We start from the raw sequence: 21,841 nt of genomic DNA, 5'->3' as shown, positions 1-21,841 counted from the left end.
GCATCTAACTCTTTATTATTTTTTGTTTGTTTCATACAAATATCATGGTGTATGAACAGCAATTTGTGATTGTGCTGATCTTAGCGAATGGCTGCTAGCTGTAACTTAATATTTGTCAAAGAGTGTCACCAATCTTCTCATCTAATGCTCTGCAAGAAAGTGCAGACTTCCAAAAAATGTCAAATTATATCTTTAATCGGCCTCATCCCTTTCTTTTCCTGATAAAACACACAAACACATTTTCTTAAAATACTGTCAGATTGATGAAATATTTTGCGTCACAAACAAACTATATTCACCATAAAGTTGCCCAGCTTAAAAATCAGCATCATCTTGCTTGTTACATCACCTACGCTGGTCAAATAAATCTATTTAAATGACATAGTAATTCATAAAAGTACACACATAGACAATCTTAGTTATTGGTCACATAAGAAGAGAGTCTATTTTATCCTAAAAGCTTTGTTTGTAATAGGCAAATTCTTCCATCTAACATCTAAAAGAATTTAAAAATGTGGCGCCTTGTTGTTCACCCTAATCATGAAAAAGCTATTGATTTAGCTATATAATGAAAAATCACTTGTTTGAGACCACAGAATGACTTTTTCCTTATATATCATCATATAGCCTACAGCACAAGTCATTATAAACTGGAAAATATAGTACAATATTTAGTGTGAGCCCTCACAGAGTTGAGGAGCTTTGCTTGAAGTCTTTGAGGATGACGGAGGCGTACGTCACATTTGGAGGGGTGCACAAGATGGACTCGGACACCGGTGAGCTGGGGAAGGGGCTCACTGGCGGAGCAGCACAATCTCGGAAGGGGGAGGGAGGCATCAGACCCAGAGAGTCCCCGATAGCTAATTTGACCTCGACCAGGTCCTCCTCGTCGTGAATCTGCGCGTTGTTGTACATGTAGCCGTGGAGAAGGCCGAACTGCTCGTTCTCCATCTCGTCCTCCTCCTCCAAAGGGGAGGCGGGCTCCTCGTCGAACGGGTCGAGGTGCAGGGGCAGGACCGGTTCCTGCTGGATGAGGTGGGCCTGGTGGTACACGGGCATGCCGCCGCTGACGGCCTCTGGCATGCTGATCATATCGTTGAGCTGAGGGATGTCACTGTTGAACTGGCTCACCATCACCTCCTCCTGCAGGTGGTCCGTGATGACGCGTTGGGGGATAACGATATTTTTCTGCAGACGCTCGGGCGAGTAGAGCTCCATCTCCTCCTCGCCCACGTCTTTTATCAGCCCACAAGGAAGCATTTGCCCGTGGGTCATCATCATGGGGGGAGTGATGGGGGGGTTGTATGTGACAGGCTCGCTCTCGTCCTCCTCAGCCACATTGTACAAAGTCTTAGTGCTGAGGTCTGAGAACTCCAGTGCTGTGTTTTGGTAGGTATTAGTTAAGGGTTTGATGACAGCCATCTGATTGGAACCTGCTTCCTGTCTCTTCACATGCACTGACAGTCTGTGCCACATGTGATCCCCTTTTGGAGGATGTCTTGCACCTGGTTCAGACCATGACACAGACTTTCCATTAGAACTATGAACAAAATAAAGACGACTGTTACTTCACAGGAGCCCAGAAAAGTGAAGACAAAAAACAGCATTTCTGCTTCATGTAAAAGACATTGTTTCATAGTGCTGCTGTAGGATATTCTAAGAAATATCTCCTATTGTGAGCAAAATCCCAGGGTATCTGCAGGTTTTAAAGTGCACTGGATTCAGTTTCCTCTAAAATAGGCCTCTGAAGGTGAGATAATAAAAAGTCTTGAATATTTCCATGTCTGGCTGCAGGAGATGTTACACACTGATAGACTAAGGGTCAGATGTTGACGGTGAATTGTGCACACAGGATGTTCAAAGACAAGACACTTCAGGACAACAGGATATTAACTTCACATACTTCAACAGGCAAGTGCTTTACAAAGGTTTATGTAAATTTAGATGAATCTATATTGGTTAATCTATTGATCTGTTTGATCCTGCTTACATATCAAGATGTTATCATCTAAATGACAAAATCATTAGTTTTTATTGCAATATACAGCTGTGAAGTTCTGAAAAAAGAAAAAGTGATACTGTAATTATAAATAATTCTAGGCCATAAAGTCCCTAAAGGTTTTTCATGATTTCATACTGTAGAAAAGTGAATTATATACCGATTTTAAAATGTCTCAGAACGTCTTGATTTTAATTTGGTGAACTCTGCAGAAACCCTGTGTTCTGTATTTGTGATTTAACTTGTCATCCCTTAGCACACAGAGATGCTTGTTTTGATATCACCAACAAATCAAAGGTTGAAATGGCTGTGTGAATTGAGTACTGACCTATATCCGTCACACTGTACAACAGGTGATCCTATGAAAGTGAATACAGTCAGACATCAGGTTCCCTTTGAGAGGGAATTACAGTAAAACCAGCATCCCTGAGGTGCCTCAGGAGCAGGACTCACAGACTCAATTAATGAACCCACCTGCCGTTCCCAGCGTTCTTCTTCCTCTTGAACATGTTGAGCAGGCTGTTGCTTCGGCAGGCTATTTTGCCGTCGCCGACGTGCATGCGCACGGCATCGGAGGTGGTGAAGGCGCTGCGCACATTTCGCTCTGGTTTGGCAATGATGATGTACATCTTTGGTGTGAACATACAGCCCAGAGCCACAGTCACGCTGAGGCTCACAGAGAAGGACGTCGTGATGATCTTGTAGTTGCTGCCAAAGTAGATGGGCACAAACGCCAGCCAGATGATACACGTGGTGTACATGGTGAAGGCGATGTACTTGGCTTCGTTGAAGTTTGCGGGGACGTTGCGGGTCTTGAAGGCGTAGTAGGTGCAGCTCATGATGAGCAAACCGTTGTAGCCCAGAGGGGCGACAACACCGACGTTGCTGGTGTTGCAGATCAGGAAGACTTCTCTGATGCTGGGGTAGGACTTGATGGGCTCGGGCGGCTCCATGATGATGAGGGTGACCTCCAAGGTGAGCTGGACACTGATCAGGATGGAGGCGATGACCACCTGAGCCCAAGCGCTCATGAACCTCGGCTTCCTGGTGCAAATCTTCTTCTTGCTGCCTGCCAGGATGCGGGCGATGCGGTTGGTTTTGGTCACCAGGGCGGAGTAGCACATGGCGGCCGAGAGTCCGACCAGAAGCCTCTGGAGGTAGCAGGAGGCCACGGTGGGGCGGGCGATGAGGGTGAAGGGACACAAATAGCCCAGGAAAATGCCTGCTAGGATGATGTAGCAGAGCTCCCGGCTGGAGGATTTGACCACAGGCGTGTCTCGGTACAAGACAAAGATAAAGGCAACAAATGAGGTGACCAGGATGCCGAGGCAGGCGAAGACCACCTGGATAATGGACTCTGGGTTGCTCCACTCCAGGTAGCGCAGGGGGATTGACTCGCAGCCTGAAAGGGAAACAAACACGGGAATGAATGCACAGCTATTATACACTGAAAGCAGCTCATAAAATTTTCATCTGTAGTGTGACCTTGTTGGTTTTCAAATATAAAAGTGCACATTGTCTAAATCTAAATCAGTTTTGCGGAGAAAGAATAAAAAAAGGAAAAAATATTCCACGGTTTTATTATATGGAGACTTTTAAAATTAGAACATACATTTTAGCCTGAGAAAATACAGTAAGTCGCAAAGTAGGTTTTTAGCTCAACTATAAATAAACCCCTTTCTACTGAGCCATGGCCAGGCTGGGCTGCAGCCAGCAGAGGAGGGGGGCCAATGCAGCAGGACAAAGTACATCACTGCGTTTTTCATGGATCCAAATGAGATTTTCTCTCTGCTTCATGTGGAGGACACACTTTAGATATCAAATTTATGTTGTTTATTAATTCATTGTATAAAGGGGAGGAGGGTGAGGTTCAGAAAAATGCAACTTTAATGTCAGCACTGTGCTCCACATCTCCACAAAGGACTAAGGTGAAAGAAAGGGGGGGGAGTGGATACGGGATGGTCCTCTTAACAAAGTGTCTTGTCTTTGAACAGCAAGAGAAGGCCTTTGAAAGTGGGCCAGAAGAGTGGTAAGTGAAGTAGGGCTGCTGTTGGATCGTGAAGATGATGAATGGCTCTCAGGTGTCATGGGAAGGCAATGAAAATAGGACAGAATTGGTTTATGAAATAGCGCTGCAAAAAATCTCAGCAGGACAAACTGTACAGAGCACAGGTGGTGGGAGGGTTCGGAGAAAAGCTCGGAGGAACTTAACTTTTTACAGAGCGTCTGACAAAACCAAAGAATCTCCTCTAAAAGCATCAGTCATGCAACAGGAACTCAGCCTGTGGCCACTAATGCAACCTAAATTTTGCAGAACAAGCCTGATCCTCCAGTATAAACAGGTGAGACTTCTGTTGTTGCAATACATTTTGCAAAGACACTAATTTTTGGTGATCAATGCAACAGTTGATGATGAGAAGGTCAAAATCACTGTTGCATATTCCTGATGATAAATAATGAAGGTGCAGCCGGGAATTGATTAGCATAGCTTAGCATAAAGACTAGACTTCACTAGGGTGAATCAATGAGTTTGGCTCAGCCCAAAGACAACACATTTACACCCTGCAGTAAAAGACAATTTGTGGTTATCTGTGGCTTTAAATGTTGGATTATTTAGCTCTAACTTCCAGGAGGTGTATAAGAAAACAATTACTTTTGTATGAATTATACAAACAAAATCACGTTATTTGGTGAGTATTACGTATTACACGTATTGATCCTCTCACCTTCATCTCTCAGTAAGGACGAGAATAAGCATTTTTTCAAATTTCAAACCAAGAGAACCAGTAGGCCTCCTTTCAGTTCTCATGCAGTATAAAAAAAGTTTTCCAAACAGATTAGAATAAAAATAAAAGCTAAGATAAGTAAAAGAGCCAGCCCTACCTTCCAGTTCTTCATCGGGCCACCAGCCCAGCTCACAGGCCTTGCACGTGAACTCATCCTGGACGTATTCATTGTCTTTGCAGGCTGTGCAGATCCAGCAGCAGCTCACCTCTCCCTTCCTGATCACCTGGTTGACAAAAAACACAAGTTTTTCTTATCTACCATTGTAAAAAGTGATATGGGGCAGTAATGGATGCAACTTTCTAACTTATTAATACTTCTTTGCTGCCAGGTTGTGAAAACTTTTCCTCCCAAATGAATCCATCACCATCTTAATAATGCTCACCGGAGCTGATAATGACATACTGACATTTTTTAACTAGACTTGATGACTTACGGTATTATAAATGATATTATTACCAAATAGAAAATGATAAGTAGGTTTTTTTCACAACCTGGCAACCCAAATTGTGTTTGTGTGGTCACATCATACTGTATGAGGGATTGTGTGTGTCTCTTGCCTTGATCTCTCCTTTGGAGCAGGGCTCGCTGCAGACAGAGCGGACCATGTCACTCTGGTTCATCTGGAACATGTCATCATCCAGACTGAGGATGCCTTCGTGCCAGGAGCCCGTGTTGATGTAGTCATAAACACCAGGCTCCACACGCTGGAAGTTCATTATCTCATATCTGAAGACGAAAAGAAAGCCATGAGTTAAAGAGGTTTCACCGATGCTGAATGAATTCTTAAGTAACTCTTAAATAAAAGGACTTTTACTGGCACTTGGAGCAACAGACGAGGGATATTTTCTCAGCGGGGGCCTGTCAGGTTCATGATCAATACACCACTGTAGTGACTCAGGGATTATTTTTCCAGGTGCTGGTATTTCTGGCTTTCATCTTACTCGCTCTCTTGTTTCCAATAAAACATTCCCACTGGAGTTTCAAGACACTGATCCAACCTCACCTGATGATGCAATCTCAGTTCTTCACAGATGAAAGGCGATGCCAGAAATACAATAATATTTATTTATTAAAGATAAAAAAGGCTAGTTCCAAACAGTGTGAATAACAAAGATGCTTTGTTTATTGCTATGTATGATTAACAATATAGTCATGATTTTACTGGACTGTTGCACTCGATGAGTGGGAAGTTCTCGGTGTATTTATAGGAGTGTGTGTCTCAGTGTATTTATTTATATATAGGAGTAACTTTTCTCATTATTTTCCAGATTTAAATATCCCCTCATATGACTGACTGGTTACAGCATTTCTAAAATTAAATGAACTAATAGAAACGGTCATTTGTAATGTAAACATGGTTTTAGAAATCGACCTCTCTCATCGACCTAATTCATCGTCATATATTTTATATTTGGCTTGTTTATCATACATTATTTTCACACAAAGTACCTACTGAACAAACTAATTATAACTTAATGATTCACATTTTTAATTTTTACTGATTTTCATATCAAAACTTTACAGATTCTTTCGACAGGAATTTTTTTTAACTAATGAGATTCCTGCAACAAGAACATAGTCATCACAGGTCATAGGGAAAATAGGCTACAGTCCAAACACAAAAGCCCAAAGTTTTTGATAAATGCAATTTGGGTATTAATAATTTGATTAATTACAAAATTCATCACCTATGATATATCCTCCATTCTCCATGAGGCCTTGGTCTTGACTGGAAATCCAGTTTCAGGACCTGAACTGTTTTATTTTATATTCTAATCTTCATATATCATAAGGTTTCTGTTATAATCATCACAGAAGAACCGGCAGGCTGAAACCAACAGCTTCAATACTAATATTGGTATGCATTTTCTTTAATTAGTTAATATATGTATATCAGAAGACAGTAAAAAACCTTATAATGACATAAATTATATTTCGGACTTGCCCATTTGGTTTTTACTCTGAGAGGACTGAGCCAGAAACATGAAATAGAGGAGATAAAACTGGATGTTGCTCCAGTTAGAAATGGTTTCTAATGGAGGTTGGTGATTTAAATAAAAAAAAATGCTATCCAGTAATTTAAGAGGAGAGAAAACAAAGTGTGTTGTACCTCCCGGGAGAGTCTCCATTCTCGTCAAACCATATGTCCTCTCCAGAAACACCCATGAAGGTCGTCTTGAGAAGAAAGTCCAGTAAGTGGCTGCCATCAATGGGTATCATGGCGTCACAGAGCCCCACATCGCCAGGGCAGAGGTGAGTGTGCATGTCGTGCAGCCCGTGGGCCATGGCGTAGATGGCGTTGATGACGAAGCCCATCTTGCTGTCCTGAACATAGTTGTCCTCCAGATTCTCATAACCTGTCCACACATGAGACAACGATGAGGATTCATCTCCAGGAGGGGAGACAGTACTGCGGGCTGCTTCATTGCTGCAAGCGGTATAGCGTGTTATGTGATTCTAGTCGTTTCTAAAAAAAATCAGGTGTTGTGTACAGGTGTGTCTAGCATGATGTCACATATTACAAAGGAGTGATAGGGTGCTCGCAGATGCGTTCGTGCTATTACTCTGTGAGTACAGGCAGGAAGCCACACACCTCTTTGCCTCTGTGGGAGACGGCCTTAAAAGAACTGGAAGCCTCAGAAAGCGGTTTCAAAGAAACCTCGTTACCATGGCAAGACTATCCATTTCTGTATTCATGAGTCAGGATTCAATTAGAGTTGGTGTAAAGCACAGTGCCAGTGAGATTGTGTCTCCTCAAGCAGAAACAAACCAACTATTCTCATTTGTGTCTGTTGTGTTCAGTGCGTATTGTTTTTCCTGTGAGTGAATGGCACAAAGCAAGAGTCATATACTTGGATACAAGCAAGTGTGTGATAGTCAAACACACCCTATCAGTTCAGTGTAATGCAAGCTAGAAGCAGGATAAGCAGGGTTTTTTTTAGTTGCTCTGTGTAAAAGTAAAACTTCAGTGTCAATACAAAGAGTTTAACCATGCATTCAATCCATTTTGCTGAAAAGAGTGGGTGTATATTTGGTAGTTTGTGGAGTTGAAGATGATATTTCCCTGTAGGTAGAGTTATTGTCTAATTAATAATAGCCTACATGTACAATTGAAATTCTGCATCATCTGTAGTTGTGGGGCAGTGCAGTGCATAAGCTCTCACTGTAATCCACACATACATTTGGAAGCACAGTAAAATTAGCACTGTCTGCTTGTAAGCGATCAAAGCTTATGAATTTTAATCTAGCTCATGGACTGTTACTGCCAAAAGGAGTGAAAACGATGTGATACAGTCTTTCCCCTCCACCGTATTTGCCACCTGAATCAGTTCCAAAATTTCCTTTTTAATATTTTATGCAAAATAAGTGGAACACGATGGAGCAACTGATAATGTAATACCGCTGGGAAATGACACAGCTTGTGAAAAAATGAACATTCCCCCGAGAGGGAATACATAACGTTAGCTGACCATTATTAATCAGTGGAGAGGGATTCAAATGAGTGAAACTCCAGATTTTGCTAATATCAAGAAATATAATGTTGCATCGTCAGTTAAATGTGCCATTTTATACTGTTAATGCTCATGCTGGTTAATGCAAACTCGCAAATTTCAAACAGATGGCTTAATGACAATTCCTGTCCTATTCTATTATCTACAAAAATGTTGGATTTGATACTGATCCAGATTCAGATTTAAGGTCTGTTGTAAGGATTTTTGCCAACATGGTCTCTGTGTTTACATGTGCGGGTGTTTGAGTGTGTAGATATACACTGTTGTAGAGCGCTTTGGCACAGTCCTGGTTTGTCTTTCGAAGCGATTCATGAGTAATTCTGACCTCGACTTTGTTGCATAATTTGTCAGTAACATTTTCAGTTGCTGCATACATTGTTATTTGTTTTTTTTTTCTAACTGTAAATCAGATTTCACCTGCTGCACCCAGCAACATTCAACTGTATGATTCATGAGGCTGAGATCTTCATGAGTGTTGTTCGCTGCAGTTGGGTTTTTGCGGCACTGGTGTTAAATCAAGTAACGGTTGTTAAAAAATGACGGCAAACAAACACGTAAACAGTAAAGTCGGTTGGGCAGCAGCTGGGGGAGTGTCCGATGGGAGCTGCTGGTGATGACCTAGTTTAACAGCTCCTTGGTGTTGACGCTCGCCTCGCTCCCTGAGCTCCAGTCATGATGCAATGATGTCATGGTGTCAGCATGCAAGCAGAGGACCTACTGCTCCACGTCAGGATTAGTCGGCCGAATGATAACTGAACCTTCCCTGTTTATTACATGAGTTAAACTGTGTAGTGAAAGAATAGAAATGGAACTGGATATTACTTCCAATGCAAATCCAAGGCGTCACTATTTCCATGGCTACATGCAAGTTAAGCCAGATCAGCCAGTTACCATCTCACTCAAATGTTATTGGGCTGTTTTATATGTCTGTCTCAAAGCCATGAAAAGGTGTGAGAGCAGATAGGAACCAATTATTGGGCTCTCGCTGCAGTGTAACAAACAAACAAAAAGAAAACATCCCAATAGCTTCATATATTAGAGGTCAACTGAGATTAATAGTACATTTTTAGAGGGGAAAAACCATTATCAAGAGCAGACTTGAATTATTCCAACATGTGTTAAACCTTAATATCAGTCAACCTCTATGTATATTGCCAAAGTGAGGAGCATTATGATCCATTCAGAGGGATTCACTCACCGTCTTGGAGTTCTACACCAAAAAAATGAATACAAATATGAATAATAAATGAAAAAAAAACAAAATATAGAACAGGATAGCAACAGTATCTCTATCTCCACTTATTAGACACAAATAAATATTTGTAATAACCGCTACTAAAATATGATGCCTGTAGAAATAATTAAAAGCTTGAGGTGTGTGCACAAAAAAGAAGAAGGGAGGCTCTGTTCTCAGTATGATATAAATAATGTGCAAATGCTGCAAAGGAAAGGAGATTAAATCAAGTGCACAAAGGAAGATGCAATGGCAAAAAGAAATTCACAAAAAGATCTCGAGAATAACTATGATTTTTAAAAAAGGATGGTGTTGTTTTTTTTGTCTTTTCTTTTCTTTTTTTGTCGTTGTTGTTGATTTTTGCTGCATGCATCATTTTATATTTACGTTTGTCAACACACTGACATTAAAAAGGTTTTTAGATATAAATGGCACTTGGGAAAGTGGAAGCAATTCTTCTCATCATCCTAATCACTTGAGATAATGATTGAAAACGTAAATATATATATAGGCTTGTATTTTTTTTTTAAAGAAATATGTATGAGTATGTAAAAAATATGTTTTAGAAACATGCTTGTTGAGCATTGTTTCCAGAAACCAAGAACGTAAGCTAATGCATTGACTTTGTTCCTTTGTAAAAGAAAAGGATTTAATTTACCTAGAGCATCATCCTCTGTAAAGCCGAGAGTCACAGACATGAACAATATGGAAAAATATGTGTTATTGGTTTGACTTAGAGAGAAATCTACCCTCTGGCAGTCTAATTCATTATTGAAGAGTGTGTTCCAGTTTACGGGGCCTTTTGGCATCGTCCTCTGGGCATTGCACACATCAGAACAGTTCAAGAAGACAAGCTGATGTGCACACTTGCGTAAAAAAAAAAAAAGAAGTAAACCAGAGATACTGTAGGAAACGTCATAATTGCCTGTTGAGTTGTTCAGCTACCTGAGCAGTTTCGTGCATAATTCATGTTCTCTAGCGGGTGTCCGGGAAGGCGGCACTGGAACCGGTACTGCCAGAACTCGGGGAACCACGGGTTACGGGTGTTGGTGCTGAGCTTGAGCTTCAGGAAGTAGTCGTCGAAGGAGGAGACCTCTTCAGACTGCAGCTTCACCGTAATGCCGCCCACAGCTTCCTGTTCGTAGCCCTCCACCACCTCCACTCGATCTGCCCAGCCGTCGCTGCAGAGAGGGACACAAATACCCATTGACCTTTGAAATAAATTAAAGGTCATTTTCAATGATTACCCAATGATTTTTTTTTTTGAACACATTTTCCACAATCCTAAAACAAACCATCTGATACTTGACAATAGATTAGAGTGGCCAGATGCAGAGACTCTAATTCGCACAATGTCCATTTGCTTGTTTCTGTGATTTCATTCTTTTGGTTGGTTGCAACCCAAAGCTGAAGACCACAGGTGAAGGTCATTAAGAAGATCATCATCTATCTGGCCTAGAGAGTCTCTGGGCTTTTTTTTTTTTTGGTTGACCTTCCTCCACTGCAACCCAACCTCAAATAAGCAGGAAAAAAAGAGGATGAAAACAGAACACTAGCTGAAAAACTAGTCAACGAATTTACTCCCCCTCTATTTCTTTCCTGGAGAAAGTCCATATGAATTCTTAATGACAATCCGCACCTATCTTTGATGTTGTGTGGCTCGGGTCCTATCTGTCATCTGCACTTGGAAGTTGCTGGACAACCGCCCAGATTTTTATTCTTCAATGATATTCACATTCTCTACTGTTTTCATCCTGATTGTCCGTGATGTAAATCTACAATGGTGCTCTATTGTATACACAGAATATCTATTGAATGTCCTGAAAGAGGGAATGGAGACGAGGCAAACGCTGGGTTTGGGTTCAGGAAGACATTTCAAATCCATTTAAATGAATAGGTACAAGGCTGGATCAAAACCTGTTAAAAGAAAAAAAAAGCTGTGCTCCATAACATTTGCATTCTGCCTAGTGTTATAGTGTCAGCCCTGTATCTGTTTGCTTCTCTCCCTATCTCTGTGCTCTCATACACTATGTTTTAATAGCAGCAGAGTGCCCTTTAAAGCTGTTCTCATTTACATGTATTCCTGTTTATGTTGTCAGACAACAGAGCGAGTTTGAAATAGTGACTGAAATATTGACCTATTAAGACTACATATTAACTTTCAAGATGCCGCTTTGCACTGCTAAAATCCTGATTTTATAATGTCATCTGAAAGACAAAGACTTTGCTGTGATCTTGAAAGACCAGGAGCACATTCATGTCAGCCTGGTCAGCATGAAAAAGTGGTGTCTGCTGAGGGAAAGCCCAACGTCCATGTGGCAAAGCTGACAATTATTTTCTACAGGAAGTAGCCGTGGATTGTCCAAGAAACACTACATTTCTCACTCGGTCTTAAAAGTCTGTAAATGTAGCAACAAATGTAGCAACAAAGGTGCTAACATTGCTTGTTTGCACCAAATCATGTTGAAAGAGCAACGACCAATGGGGAAAACCTCCAACACTCATTCGACTGTGTAACTGTAACTTCATCACTCAGTCGGTCAGCGACATTCACATTATGGTCCAGCCAAAACAACACTGCATATTCTTAGACTTTAACAGTTCCTAAGCAGATCATACACATGGACAGATTTTTACTGTAACAGTCATGTAAAAAGTCTAATAAGATGAAAAATCAGCATCCTACAAAAGGAAATTGACACATTCTTGTTTTATGATGTTTATGATGTGGCACCAATTGTCTGTTTTGAAGCCACATGCAGCCTCATGAGTCAGGCTCAGACTGAAATCCTGCAGGAACCTTCTCCCTTTTGTTTCCCTGACTTTGTTTCCCTCTCAGCCTCCCTGCTGAGGGGCGTGGAGAGCTCTCTGTACTTGCCAAAAGGAAAAAAAAAAAAACGTCCACAGACACAATCACAAGTCCAGTGAGAATTCACAGATCAGTGCTGCAGCAGACAATCTGCCCTGGAGAGGAACAAGCTCCCACCCTCACGCACAGACTCTGAATCTCGAGCATGGCTTTATGTCGACACTGGTCATACTTTAGTTTACATCCTCGTCTATTTTAAAGTCAGTTTTGCATTTAACAAAAAAACACACACAAAACATCACACTGATGAGACAAAAGCTTTTGTCTGATGCTTCAGATTTGAATCATGCCCCCACCATGAATACAACCACCCTTCATTTGGGTTGCAAATGCTTCTTGAGTATTTTTATATCAACATTATGCAGTGTGGGATCAAATCTGTGATGCATGTATGTGATAACCTACAGTACTGTACTTCTATGGGTGAGAAATGAAGGAGGAGAGCAAAGGACATGGGGGCCGTAAATAGCATCATTCCAGGGCTGATTCGGCATTGAAAGCAGCTCCACAGAATACAACAATTCTCTGAATAAAATTAAACCTCACAAAAAAAGGCTTAAAGTTAATCTTCAGTCCTCTCTGTCTCTGAAAACCAAAAAATCGAGGAACCAGCCACGTTAAACCAATTACAAAATCTGCTTTCTACCATCTTAAAATCAAAGCATCAGATATGTCAAGGCAGGACTTACGTCTCCCCCAAACAGATGACTTTAGCTCATTTAGAAAACTCATTAGACTCTTTAACCTTATGAACACCCTTAGCCTCTCAGCGCACTATTTTAAAGGCTGCAAAATGTTTCCTGAGTGCAAACTTAAATGTAGCAGCATTTAGAGCTGGGACAAACCTCCTGAGAATATAAGCCCTGATCTGACTTTGAGCACCTTTAAACCAGGCTAAAAACTTTGACATTGACTGAGCCTTAAATACTCGTCATGAACCATCTTGACCTACTCTGTATTTATGCCTCTGCTCTTTGCTTTTGAATTTACTTTGTAAAGGTTTCTGTTTATTCTCATTCATCTTATCAATATTACTGTTTATTTATCAGTGTTTTATTAACTTTCATGGGCTGAGTTGCAATTTTCTTTCATTTTATAAGGTATATCAAATTAACTATTTGGACACAAAATGTAATTCTATTTTTTTTTTTTTCAGGCTAGGATTTTAGCTCCAGCTCTACAGGTCAGTAGATCATTTTGTTCCAGACTACAATAGTTCAAGCACCAAAAAGGCCATTTGTGACATTTTAGTAAAATGTCTCTTGTAATAACTCAGTACCATTGTGTCGACTATTTTTGTTAAAGACTAAATACAAAACCAATGGCATTCCCATCAGACTCAGCTGAGCTTTCACTTCATTACTAGTTAATTATGCAAACATGATGAACAAAGATGGAGAATATGGTAAATATTGCACCAACTAACTTTTTTTTCACATATCACATCTGAATGTCTGTTGTGTGAGTATTCAGTCTCTTACAGTAAGCACAAAGAGAGACATAAATCTGGAGGAATGAATCTTTGCATTCAAAAAGGGAATAATTCAGATATTTTCGATAGCTTTATTACTATAACTCACCAGCAGGACAAACATACCAGTTCCCAGCCTTAGTGAGTGAAGCTAGCAGCACACAGATTGACTTGGCTGGCACCGCAAGAATGAACTGACAATGAGTGTCCAGTGTGACAGTATCAACAGTACCTGGCCATCTGCTTCTCAGCATCACACTCCCCCCAGTCCAACACCCCGAGTGCCAAAACCCTACAGCTCTGACGTCAACACACGCACCTACTGTACAGTTTTAGAGATGTATCACACAAATCTGATACCACTCACTTATGAATCATCTCATAGAGGCATTATTGAAATAGATTACAGGGAATCCAAGCACAGAATAAATCTTAAATCTGAATTATGTTTTTTTTTAAAGGAATAATTAACCTCAGGGGAGGAGATTTGAAAGCAACACACAGACCAGGAGTCAGATATTTGCAGGCTTCCTGTCAAGCAGAGACTCATAAAACTGACATATCACCAATGTGATGGGGGCTTCACTTGAGAGCTGATCAAATGAGTTGTCTGTTTTTTGAGATGTGTGGGCTCTGTAGTGTGAGAACAGACATTCCTTTCATCCTCCACTAAGCAGAAGATGGATGGCTAATGACCAGCACCTCAGGTGTTTCGACTGGCCCCTTTGCACACACCCAGGGCCGTTGCATAGGGGAGAAAGTCCAGGGGCCCACAGCCCTGTAGGGACCACAAAAACCCCCAGTAGCCTAATCTTTCTGTGACTAAATTATTCTCCATATAACCAATGACTAGTACTTGTACTATGAGACATAGTGGAGAAGTTTTCAATCAGAATGACAGGCAAGTTGTCTGTTACTCTCACTCACCGTCATCGCTGCCTTGGTTGAAACTAATAAAAAGTGATAATACATAGGTGGGCCACATCAGTATTTTTTAAAGGGGCCCAGAATTACTAGCAACGGCCCTGCACGTGTTCACTTGCTGCATTGCTCTAAAAAACATTTTCTTTTTTCTGTAGTCTCCTTGACCCAGAAACACACACACACACACACACACACACACATACATGACTGTACCACACTCAAGCCCTCCTTATCTTCAGTGGAGATTTTAGCAGCAGCGCATTTTTAAAGTGGAAAGGGTAAGAGTAAGTTTAGGCTTTAAGATGCCCTATTTTTTTTCCATACATGTATTTCATCATGTTGGGTTTCAGAGAGGGTCTCGGGTCTTTCTCATCAGCCTTTGTGAATAAAGCAGCCACACATTAGTGAAGCGATTCTCGGCAAATTAACCGTGGCGAGCTTTTATCGTAGCCTCGTTTCAGGTGCTGCGACTCCTCCTAACAGGACCTGAGATGAGCTGAGTCTCCATAAAGAGGGAATGTCTGGTATAAGTGCTGATATGAGCTTTGATGTTCACTACGCCACATTCCCCAGCTAATGCTGGAGGTGCTGTCCCATATTAGCCCATCCTGCCTGTGATCTGACAGGGAGAGGGAGAGCTCGCTGCATGGATGCATTATTCATTACTGAGCCCGACTCAAAGCATCGTCTGCTTTCAGAGGAACTCTACTCCCAGTAGGGAAAAAAAATGTTTCGGTTCCATATGAACTTTATGTATACCATCCATCCTGAGTGTAACTAAATATTATAACAGGGAATTCAGCCCTAGTACTTTCCTCACAGAATTAGGGTGTCATTTGTATTATCTATTTATAATCCCATTTTGTGTTATAATTATTTATATTTCTATCCTGCCTAATTTATTTATTAGGCAATTTGTAAAGCACTCTTACCTTCATTTCAATGATATATTCATTAAAGTAAGGTAAGAGTGCTTTAGTAGCTGTTCTGGAGCTTAAATCGACAGAGCAGCTACTAAATGGACCTTGTGGTAAAATCATTTTGTCAACTTTTATCAAGGTCAAATTTAATCCAAGCTTTAAAACCACCACAGAGGAAACATCCTTAAAGTGACTACAACTACACCTGCATTCAAGCGACATAATCAAAAGCTCCAGATACTAAATGGAGTTTGTAATGAGAACAATTCTCATCAACTGCTTTTATCTTCGTTATCATTGCCACGAATATCAAGGTCAAGAACAAGGAAGAAAAGTCTTTCAAGAAAGAGATATTTGAATATCATCCATGGAGCTTGACCACGGCCTTCATTTTCAATGGTGAATATGGAACAAAAAGTTGAGAGAAAAGTGTCACAGCTGACACTTTTTTTGACTTAAACTTACACTTTGATTTAGTTCCCTCTTAAAACCTTTTAAAAGCCAACTGCGGGACAGACAGAATGAACACTTTTCATCATTCTTACCAAAAAAAAAAAAAACCTTTGAGAACTTTGAGTGCTTTTCATCCAAAAAACATGACAGACAAAACTGAACCCCCTTGTGGGAAAACAACCTCTAACAAACCTGCCAATTAGGAGGAACTCTCCAGCTACTCCGAGCCGCCTCATGGCCATGAGCAGCCCGCGGACTGTCATGCCTTCACAGAAGCAGACAACAACTCGGGCCTTAGGCAGACGCTCCCGCAGCTTCCTCAGCAGCCTGTCGAAGTGCTTCTCGCCGGCGTTGCTGTAGATCTTGTCAGAATGGGCGATGCAGATGCCTTCCTGCGAGGCGAGCTCTTTGAACACTTCCATCCCGCTCTCGCCGTAGTTACCTGAGGAAGACAAGAGGAGCTGTCAGGGGAGTTTCACTCACAGGAGAAAGGGAAGAATCAGTGGGTTTTGATTTATAAGTTCACACTGGATTCAGTTTTAATGTCAAACATGTTTTGTTTTTTTTTTTCTTTTTGCTAAAATGATCCAGGGAAAGTTTTGCTGAGAACACACATCTCTTCCTTCAGCATTTAAGTGGTTCGTCACGTCCCAGGAGCTCTTTTTATGGAATCAAGAGCAGCACAACTGGAGCAAACAGGCTGAAGGTGACCTGAGCTGCTGCAGCTTCTGAGGACGGGAGGAGCACTCGTCACTTTCAGGGTGCCTGTCTGTCCAGATGTCCACAATCAGCGCCCGTATCGATTCATAAGAGCCAACAAATGACTTCAAATAACTTTGCAAACTCTGCCAATGTACTCGCTGTGCCTTTGAAACCTCCGATACGTACAGCTCTTATTTTGTTGCCAAAACAATATACGGATTATCAGCAGAGTAAACAGAGAAAGCTTGCCAGGCTTTGATTTGATTTTTATCAGCTTGTCGTAAAACTCATACTCCCTTGGTGGAAAAACAAAAACAAAAACACACACACAAAAAAACAAAAACAGATGAGAGATCTGTGACGGCTGCTTGATGAGAAATTTCAGTTATGTATATCACGTCTGACTCTTGCTCATGTGGGAGGAATCTCAATTATTGATAACTTTGTTCAATTTAATATATCCTCTTACATGGTTATGAAATGTGTTCAGTGCATAAGTTCAGTTGGCACGTAATGCGAATGTTTTTCAAATGAGATAAATAGGATGTGTGGGGAAAACTGTAAATTGAATAACAGATTAAAAAGATACAAATTAAGGGGGAATTCATCTTGCCACAGTTTTCTATCTTGTTTTGTACAACTTGTATCTTTCTATCACATAAAACAGAGAAAATCTTTTTAGAAATCTTTATCATTTAAGGAGCTAAAATAGAGAATATTTGGCATTTTTGCTTGAAAAATGATTCATATGACTGAGAGTGTAGCTGCCAATTGGTTTTCTGTAAATCAACTGATCGATCAAATGAATAACTGTTTCAGCAACTGTATCAGCAGCTGATATTTGCAGGAGCAACAAATTAAGACTCCAACTGTCTCATGTGTGTTTGTGTGTGTGTGTGTTGGGGGGAGAAAAGAAAAATCTTTTTATGGTCTCTGATTCATGAAAGGGAACTCTAAATCCTCCAGAAAAATGTGACTTCACAAATGTGGATGAGCCTCACAAGAGAGCACAACTGTCTGCAGCCACCTGCTGTTAGAAAGGCTGTCTGGTGTTTTTTATTATTGCAGAAAAATGCAACAATACAGATTAAATCAGTGCTTTTAAGAGCCTCTGTCTCTAAGATGAACCCTCTGTGTCTTTAATTTCCTGTTTGTCCTCCTTCTGCATCAAAAGAGAACAAAAAACTGAGACGACAGGACAGTTGATTCATTAAAAGGGCACTCCATCGATTTTGCACATAAATTCAATTTTTCTCTTGTCAAGAAGAGTCTATGTCAGGCCATGATGACATTTGCATTTTTTTTCTTTCTTTTTTTTTGAAGGGGGCGGGGGGTCTAGATGAAATCTTCATGAGTCAAACAAAAAACCTAGAATATATTCAAAAAACACAATCATGCTATTTTCAACACTGTTGGCACAACAGTGGTGTGAACCGTGGGCTCAGGGCTACGCCTCTTGTTACGGGCAGTCGCCCAGCTGCCCTGGCTTCCTGGCTGCTTGGGAGGTGCTGGGAAGTGGAGCAACATTTCCAATTCACTGAGCTTTACCTCCATCACAGCAATACATTTATGACACACTATTAAAGGAGACAGAGGAATAATGAAACACAAGACACGCAATGCAAGAGAAAGCAGGAGGATGTGAGGAGAGAGAAAAGTCATAAAAGCAGGTAAATCACCAGCAACCAGTCACTGCTCCCTGATCACTAAGAAACACAGTAACTGAAGACAGTCATGGATCCACTTCTTAACATCCTCTGATGAAATCATAGAAACAGTTTGTGCCAATTACTTTTAAAAAGGCACCAACCAGTCCAATTAAAGTGAGGTTTCATCACTCACTTAATTTTATCACTCAATCAGTCGCAGACAGTTGGCCCATAGTTTGTCATCAGGATAAATGTTTAAAAGGTAAGAAACACTGTTTTACTCATGTGAAGACCCCCATGATTGAAAACAAAGTTTTAACCTTGTGATTTTTGAGAAAAGATCCTGTGACTTAAATCCTGTTAGTCTCATGGGTTTGGGTTTGGATTTGACTGATCTCTTATCTTCCAGGGCATAAGGCTTGATCCAGATATCTCAGTAAGTGTGGATGTGCTTACAGCCCCAGTGTTTGACTTTCTTTTCACTTTTTTGTGGGGAAACCGAGATAAGCAAAGACTGCGAATCGATGAATAACAGCAGTATTTTTACATGTCTGGAGAGGAAGTGTCTTCAGTTTTGAAGATCTGTCTCCGGTGAGCTCCTCAACTTAAGCATTACTGAACAAAGAGATGTTTCTTACCCTCTGTGTGCACTGCAGACACGTAGGTCCAGTTGTATCGTTTGATAATGTCCAAAAGGGCCCGGGCTTGAAGCGTGTCTGAGGGCACCACCCTGAGGAAGTACTTGAACAAAGTCTTGTCACTGAGGTCAATACTGGTTGCAGAATAGGCAATCTGAGGGATGTTGAACAGCTGCAGAAGGTTTTGGACTTGGATAGCGACAGAGCTGGAGCCGGGTCCGATGACCCCTGCAATGGGCTTCTTGGTTGGCGGAGGCTGACTGGAAGGAACCCCCTCGATGCACCACCTGGAGCCGTCCTTGTCGTCCCGGATGGAGATGAGCGAGTCTCTTATGAACTCGATGCTCTGCTCCAGAGCCACAGAGGAATGCCAACAGGAGTCCCTGATCTCACAGCCCAGGGTGATGTTGGGTAACAGGTTTGGGTCCGAGTTAATTCGATCCAAGGCGTGGAACATGGCCTCCACTCTTTGGATGCCGTACTGCTCACGGACCTCCCCACATTTTCTGTCTGCCACCCTCTCAGCTGATGGTTGGTGGTGAACAGAGAAGAGGGCGCCGATTATAACATCCCCATCCATCCTCGCAACCAGGCGAGAGACAGAACTCGGCACCACCGACCTCTCATACTTGCCTTTGCACAACACAAATGCCCCGAACAGTAAAACAGGCAAGTACAAAATGGCCGTCAGGTAAATCATACTCGACATTGTGCCACAGGAGCTGAAGGTAGAATCATGTCCACTTGTCCATAATGGAGGTCCATCAATCCTCTTTGGGATGAAATGGCAATTAACTCATCTGCTTCTTCTTCAGTGTTGTCACCCTGGATGTGAAACAAGGGGTATTAATTCCTATTTTTCAGGCTTGTGTCTCGACCAATGCAATGATTTGTTAATCAATTAGTTGATCAACTACTTTGAAAATCTTTGATTCACTGGTCCCAGATGCTCCAGATTACCTTATCATTTTGATTATTGATTGGAGTAAGTAATTTAGAAATGTCCTATTGTTTGACCATCTCTGACAACAGGATTAATTGATTAATCAATAGAAACAGCAGATTAATTGATTGTGAACTTGTTGGTAATTGCAGTCATGGCCTATTAACCCTCTGTGGGCCCAAGGGTAAAGCTTTTTTTTGTTGGGTTCACAGTGACCCAAGCCCCCAGAAAGAAAGAGCTGAAATGATTTTCAGTGACTGCAGGACAATCAATAGGCAGTTTGATAATTGATTTGTTAAAGTTCATAAAATGACAACAATTAATAAAAAATAACTTTGCTGCAGCCTTGCAGTTCTCCAGTGATGCAATAACATGACCTTGCTCAAGGTTTCTCACAATTTAAGAACCAAAACATGACAGCGACAAATTTAAATGTTATGTATATGTATGCACCAGGCCTTTGGGACCCAAGGGAGAGTGCATTGGGCTGTTTCTCTGGCAATCCAGCCATGGCTGCAGCCCTACATGTCTCATGGATTTGATTTATATGTTTTATCACTGAGCCAGTCGCATTATAACTTTGTAAAGTGTTGAAAGATTGAATATTTGTGTCATGGTGGACATGTAAACACAGACTCACACAAAATGACATGTGTATCAAAGCAGGCAAAAAAGGTAGGCTAAATAGCCCATGTGATTACATTTATATAAAGTAAGTAAAGCCCCACAGACTGGAACCAAATCCTAATTCTGGGGAACAGAAAGTTGTTTCTTTTCAGCAGAGAAATCCTCTGAGTTTCAGCACCACGGACAGCTGCCTCTGTTATGCTGATTCCCTAACCTGCGACTGTTTCTTCAACTTTTACCCTCAGATATCACACACACACACATATACAGTAGCCTACATACACACACATACACATACACACACACACACACACACACACACACACACACACACACACACACACACACACACACACACACACACACACACACACACACACACATTAGACTGTGGTGTGGTCTGACTGGATCATCTCCTCCTGCTTGACAGCTGACTACTGCTCCTTATTCTCAGCTCTATACATCCAGTGTCATCTACATTTTCCACAGCGTCGTCATGCACCTACACTCGCATGCATCCTAATTAGAGCGTGAAGCTTAATTGACTGAAGTGACCGAATGCACGAGCGACGTGTTAAGTCGCCAAGTCTTTGTCTGCAAAGCACCGCGTCTAAATAAACCCCCCAAAAAACTGACATGACTTTACCTACCTGCAGCAGGCAGCCCGGGACATAGCGGCTCTGTGTCTCCTCTGAAGCAAAGCAGCCAGACTGGACTCCAGCTCTTCCGCTGCGAAAACACGGTGGAACCGAGTCTCTCTCTCTCTCTCTCTCTCTCTCTCTCTCTCTCTCTCTCTCTCTCTCTCTCTCTCTCTCTCTCTAATGTGTCTCCCCCGTGTCTCTCCAGTTTGCACTGATCATGAGATGCCCCCTTCTTCTCCTCTTCCTCACTGCATCTTGAAAGCGGGTCACACTCACTGCAGTGCCCCTGATTTGAAGCCACAGTTCACACAGACGTTGAGTGAGATGTTTCAGTCAATGTTTCAGTCACGGCGACAATGAATGACGTTTTACTGGGGAGAATATACCAGATAGGTAGGCTGTATATCAATACAGAGAAGATACAGGCGAGGCATTGGAGGAGAAAGGCTACAGTAACTAGCAGAGCCCCAAT

The 21,841-nt window shown here is 41.5% G+C and overlaps 1 protein-coding gene across 2 annotated transcripts; it reads right to left on the bottom strand.

Annotated features, from left to right (window-relative positions):
- Nucleotides 1-85: 85 nt before the first annotated feature.
- Nucleotides 86-21,680, bottom strand: grm1b (glutamate receptor, metabotropic 1b). Of its 2 annotated transcripts, XM_085768072.1 has the most exons (11): nt 21,379-21,518; nt 19,159-19,983; nt 16,362-16,611; nt 10,478-10,713; nt 10,191-10,205; nt 9,497-9,508; nt 6,897-7,143; nt 5,344-5,512; nt 4,883-5,009; nt 2,474-3,401; nt 86-1,540 (listed from the first exon to the last, which is right to left on the bottom strand). In XM_085768072.1, exons 2-11 carry the CDS (start codon nt 19,865-19,867, stop codon nt 685-687), a joined length of 3,549 nt encoding a protein of 1,182 aa, XP_085624198.1. In that variant the 5' UTR covers nt 19,868-19,983; nt 21,379-21,518; the 3' UTR covers nt 86-684. The 2 variants fall into 2 exon arrangements, with proteins under 2 accessions (XP_085624198.1, XP_085624199.1); XM_085768073.1 differs by lacking the exons at nt 9,497-9,508; nt 10,191-10,205 and having other exon boundaries at nt 21,379-21,680.
- Between the last annotated feature and the right edge of the window lie 161 nt (nt 21,681-21,841).

Source organism: Trachurus japonicus, chromosome 22 (genome assembly GCF_045865225.1).
Source record: "Trachurus japonicus isolate A0001 chromosome 22, Traja_1.0".
Lineage (NCBI taxonomy): Eukaryota > Metazoa > Chordata > Actinopteri > Carangiformes > Carangidae > Trachurus > Trachurus japonicus.
This window is presented reverse-complemented; position numbering and strand designations above follow the sequence as displayed.

Excerpts from the sequence above, each read along its gene's own strand:
- grm1b (XM_085768072.1), bottom strand. The coding sequence starts at position 19,867 with ATGTCGAGTATGATTTACCTGACGGCCATTTTGTACTTGCCTGTTTTA. Across the intron at positions 5,513-6,896 it reads AATGGAGACTCTCCCGGGAG|ATATGAGATAATGAACTTCC; the intron begins GTACAACACACT and ends TTTCGTCTTCAG. Across the intron at positions 5,010-5,343 it reads GCTCCAAAGGAGAGATCAAG|GTGATCAGGAAGGGAGAGGT; the intron begins GCAAGAGACACA and ends TTTGTCAACCAG.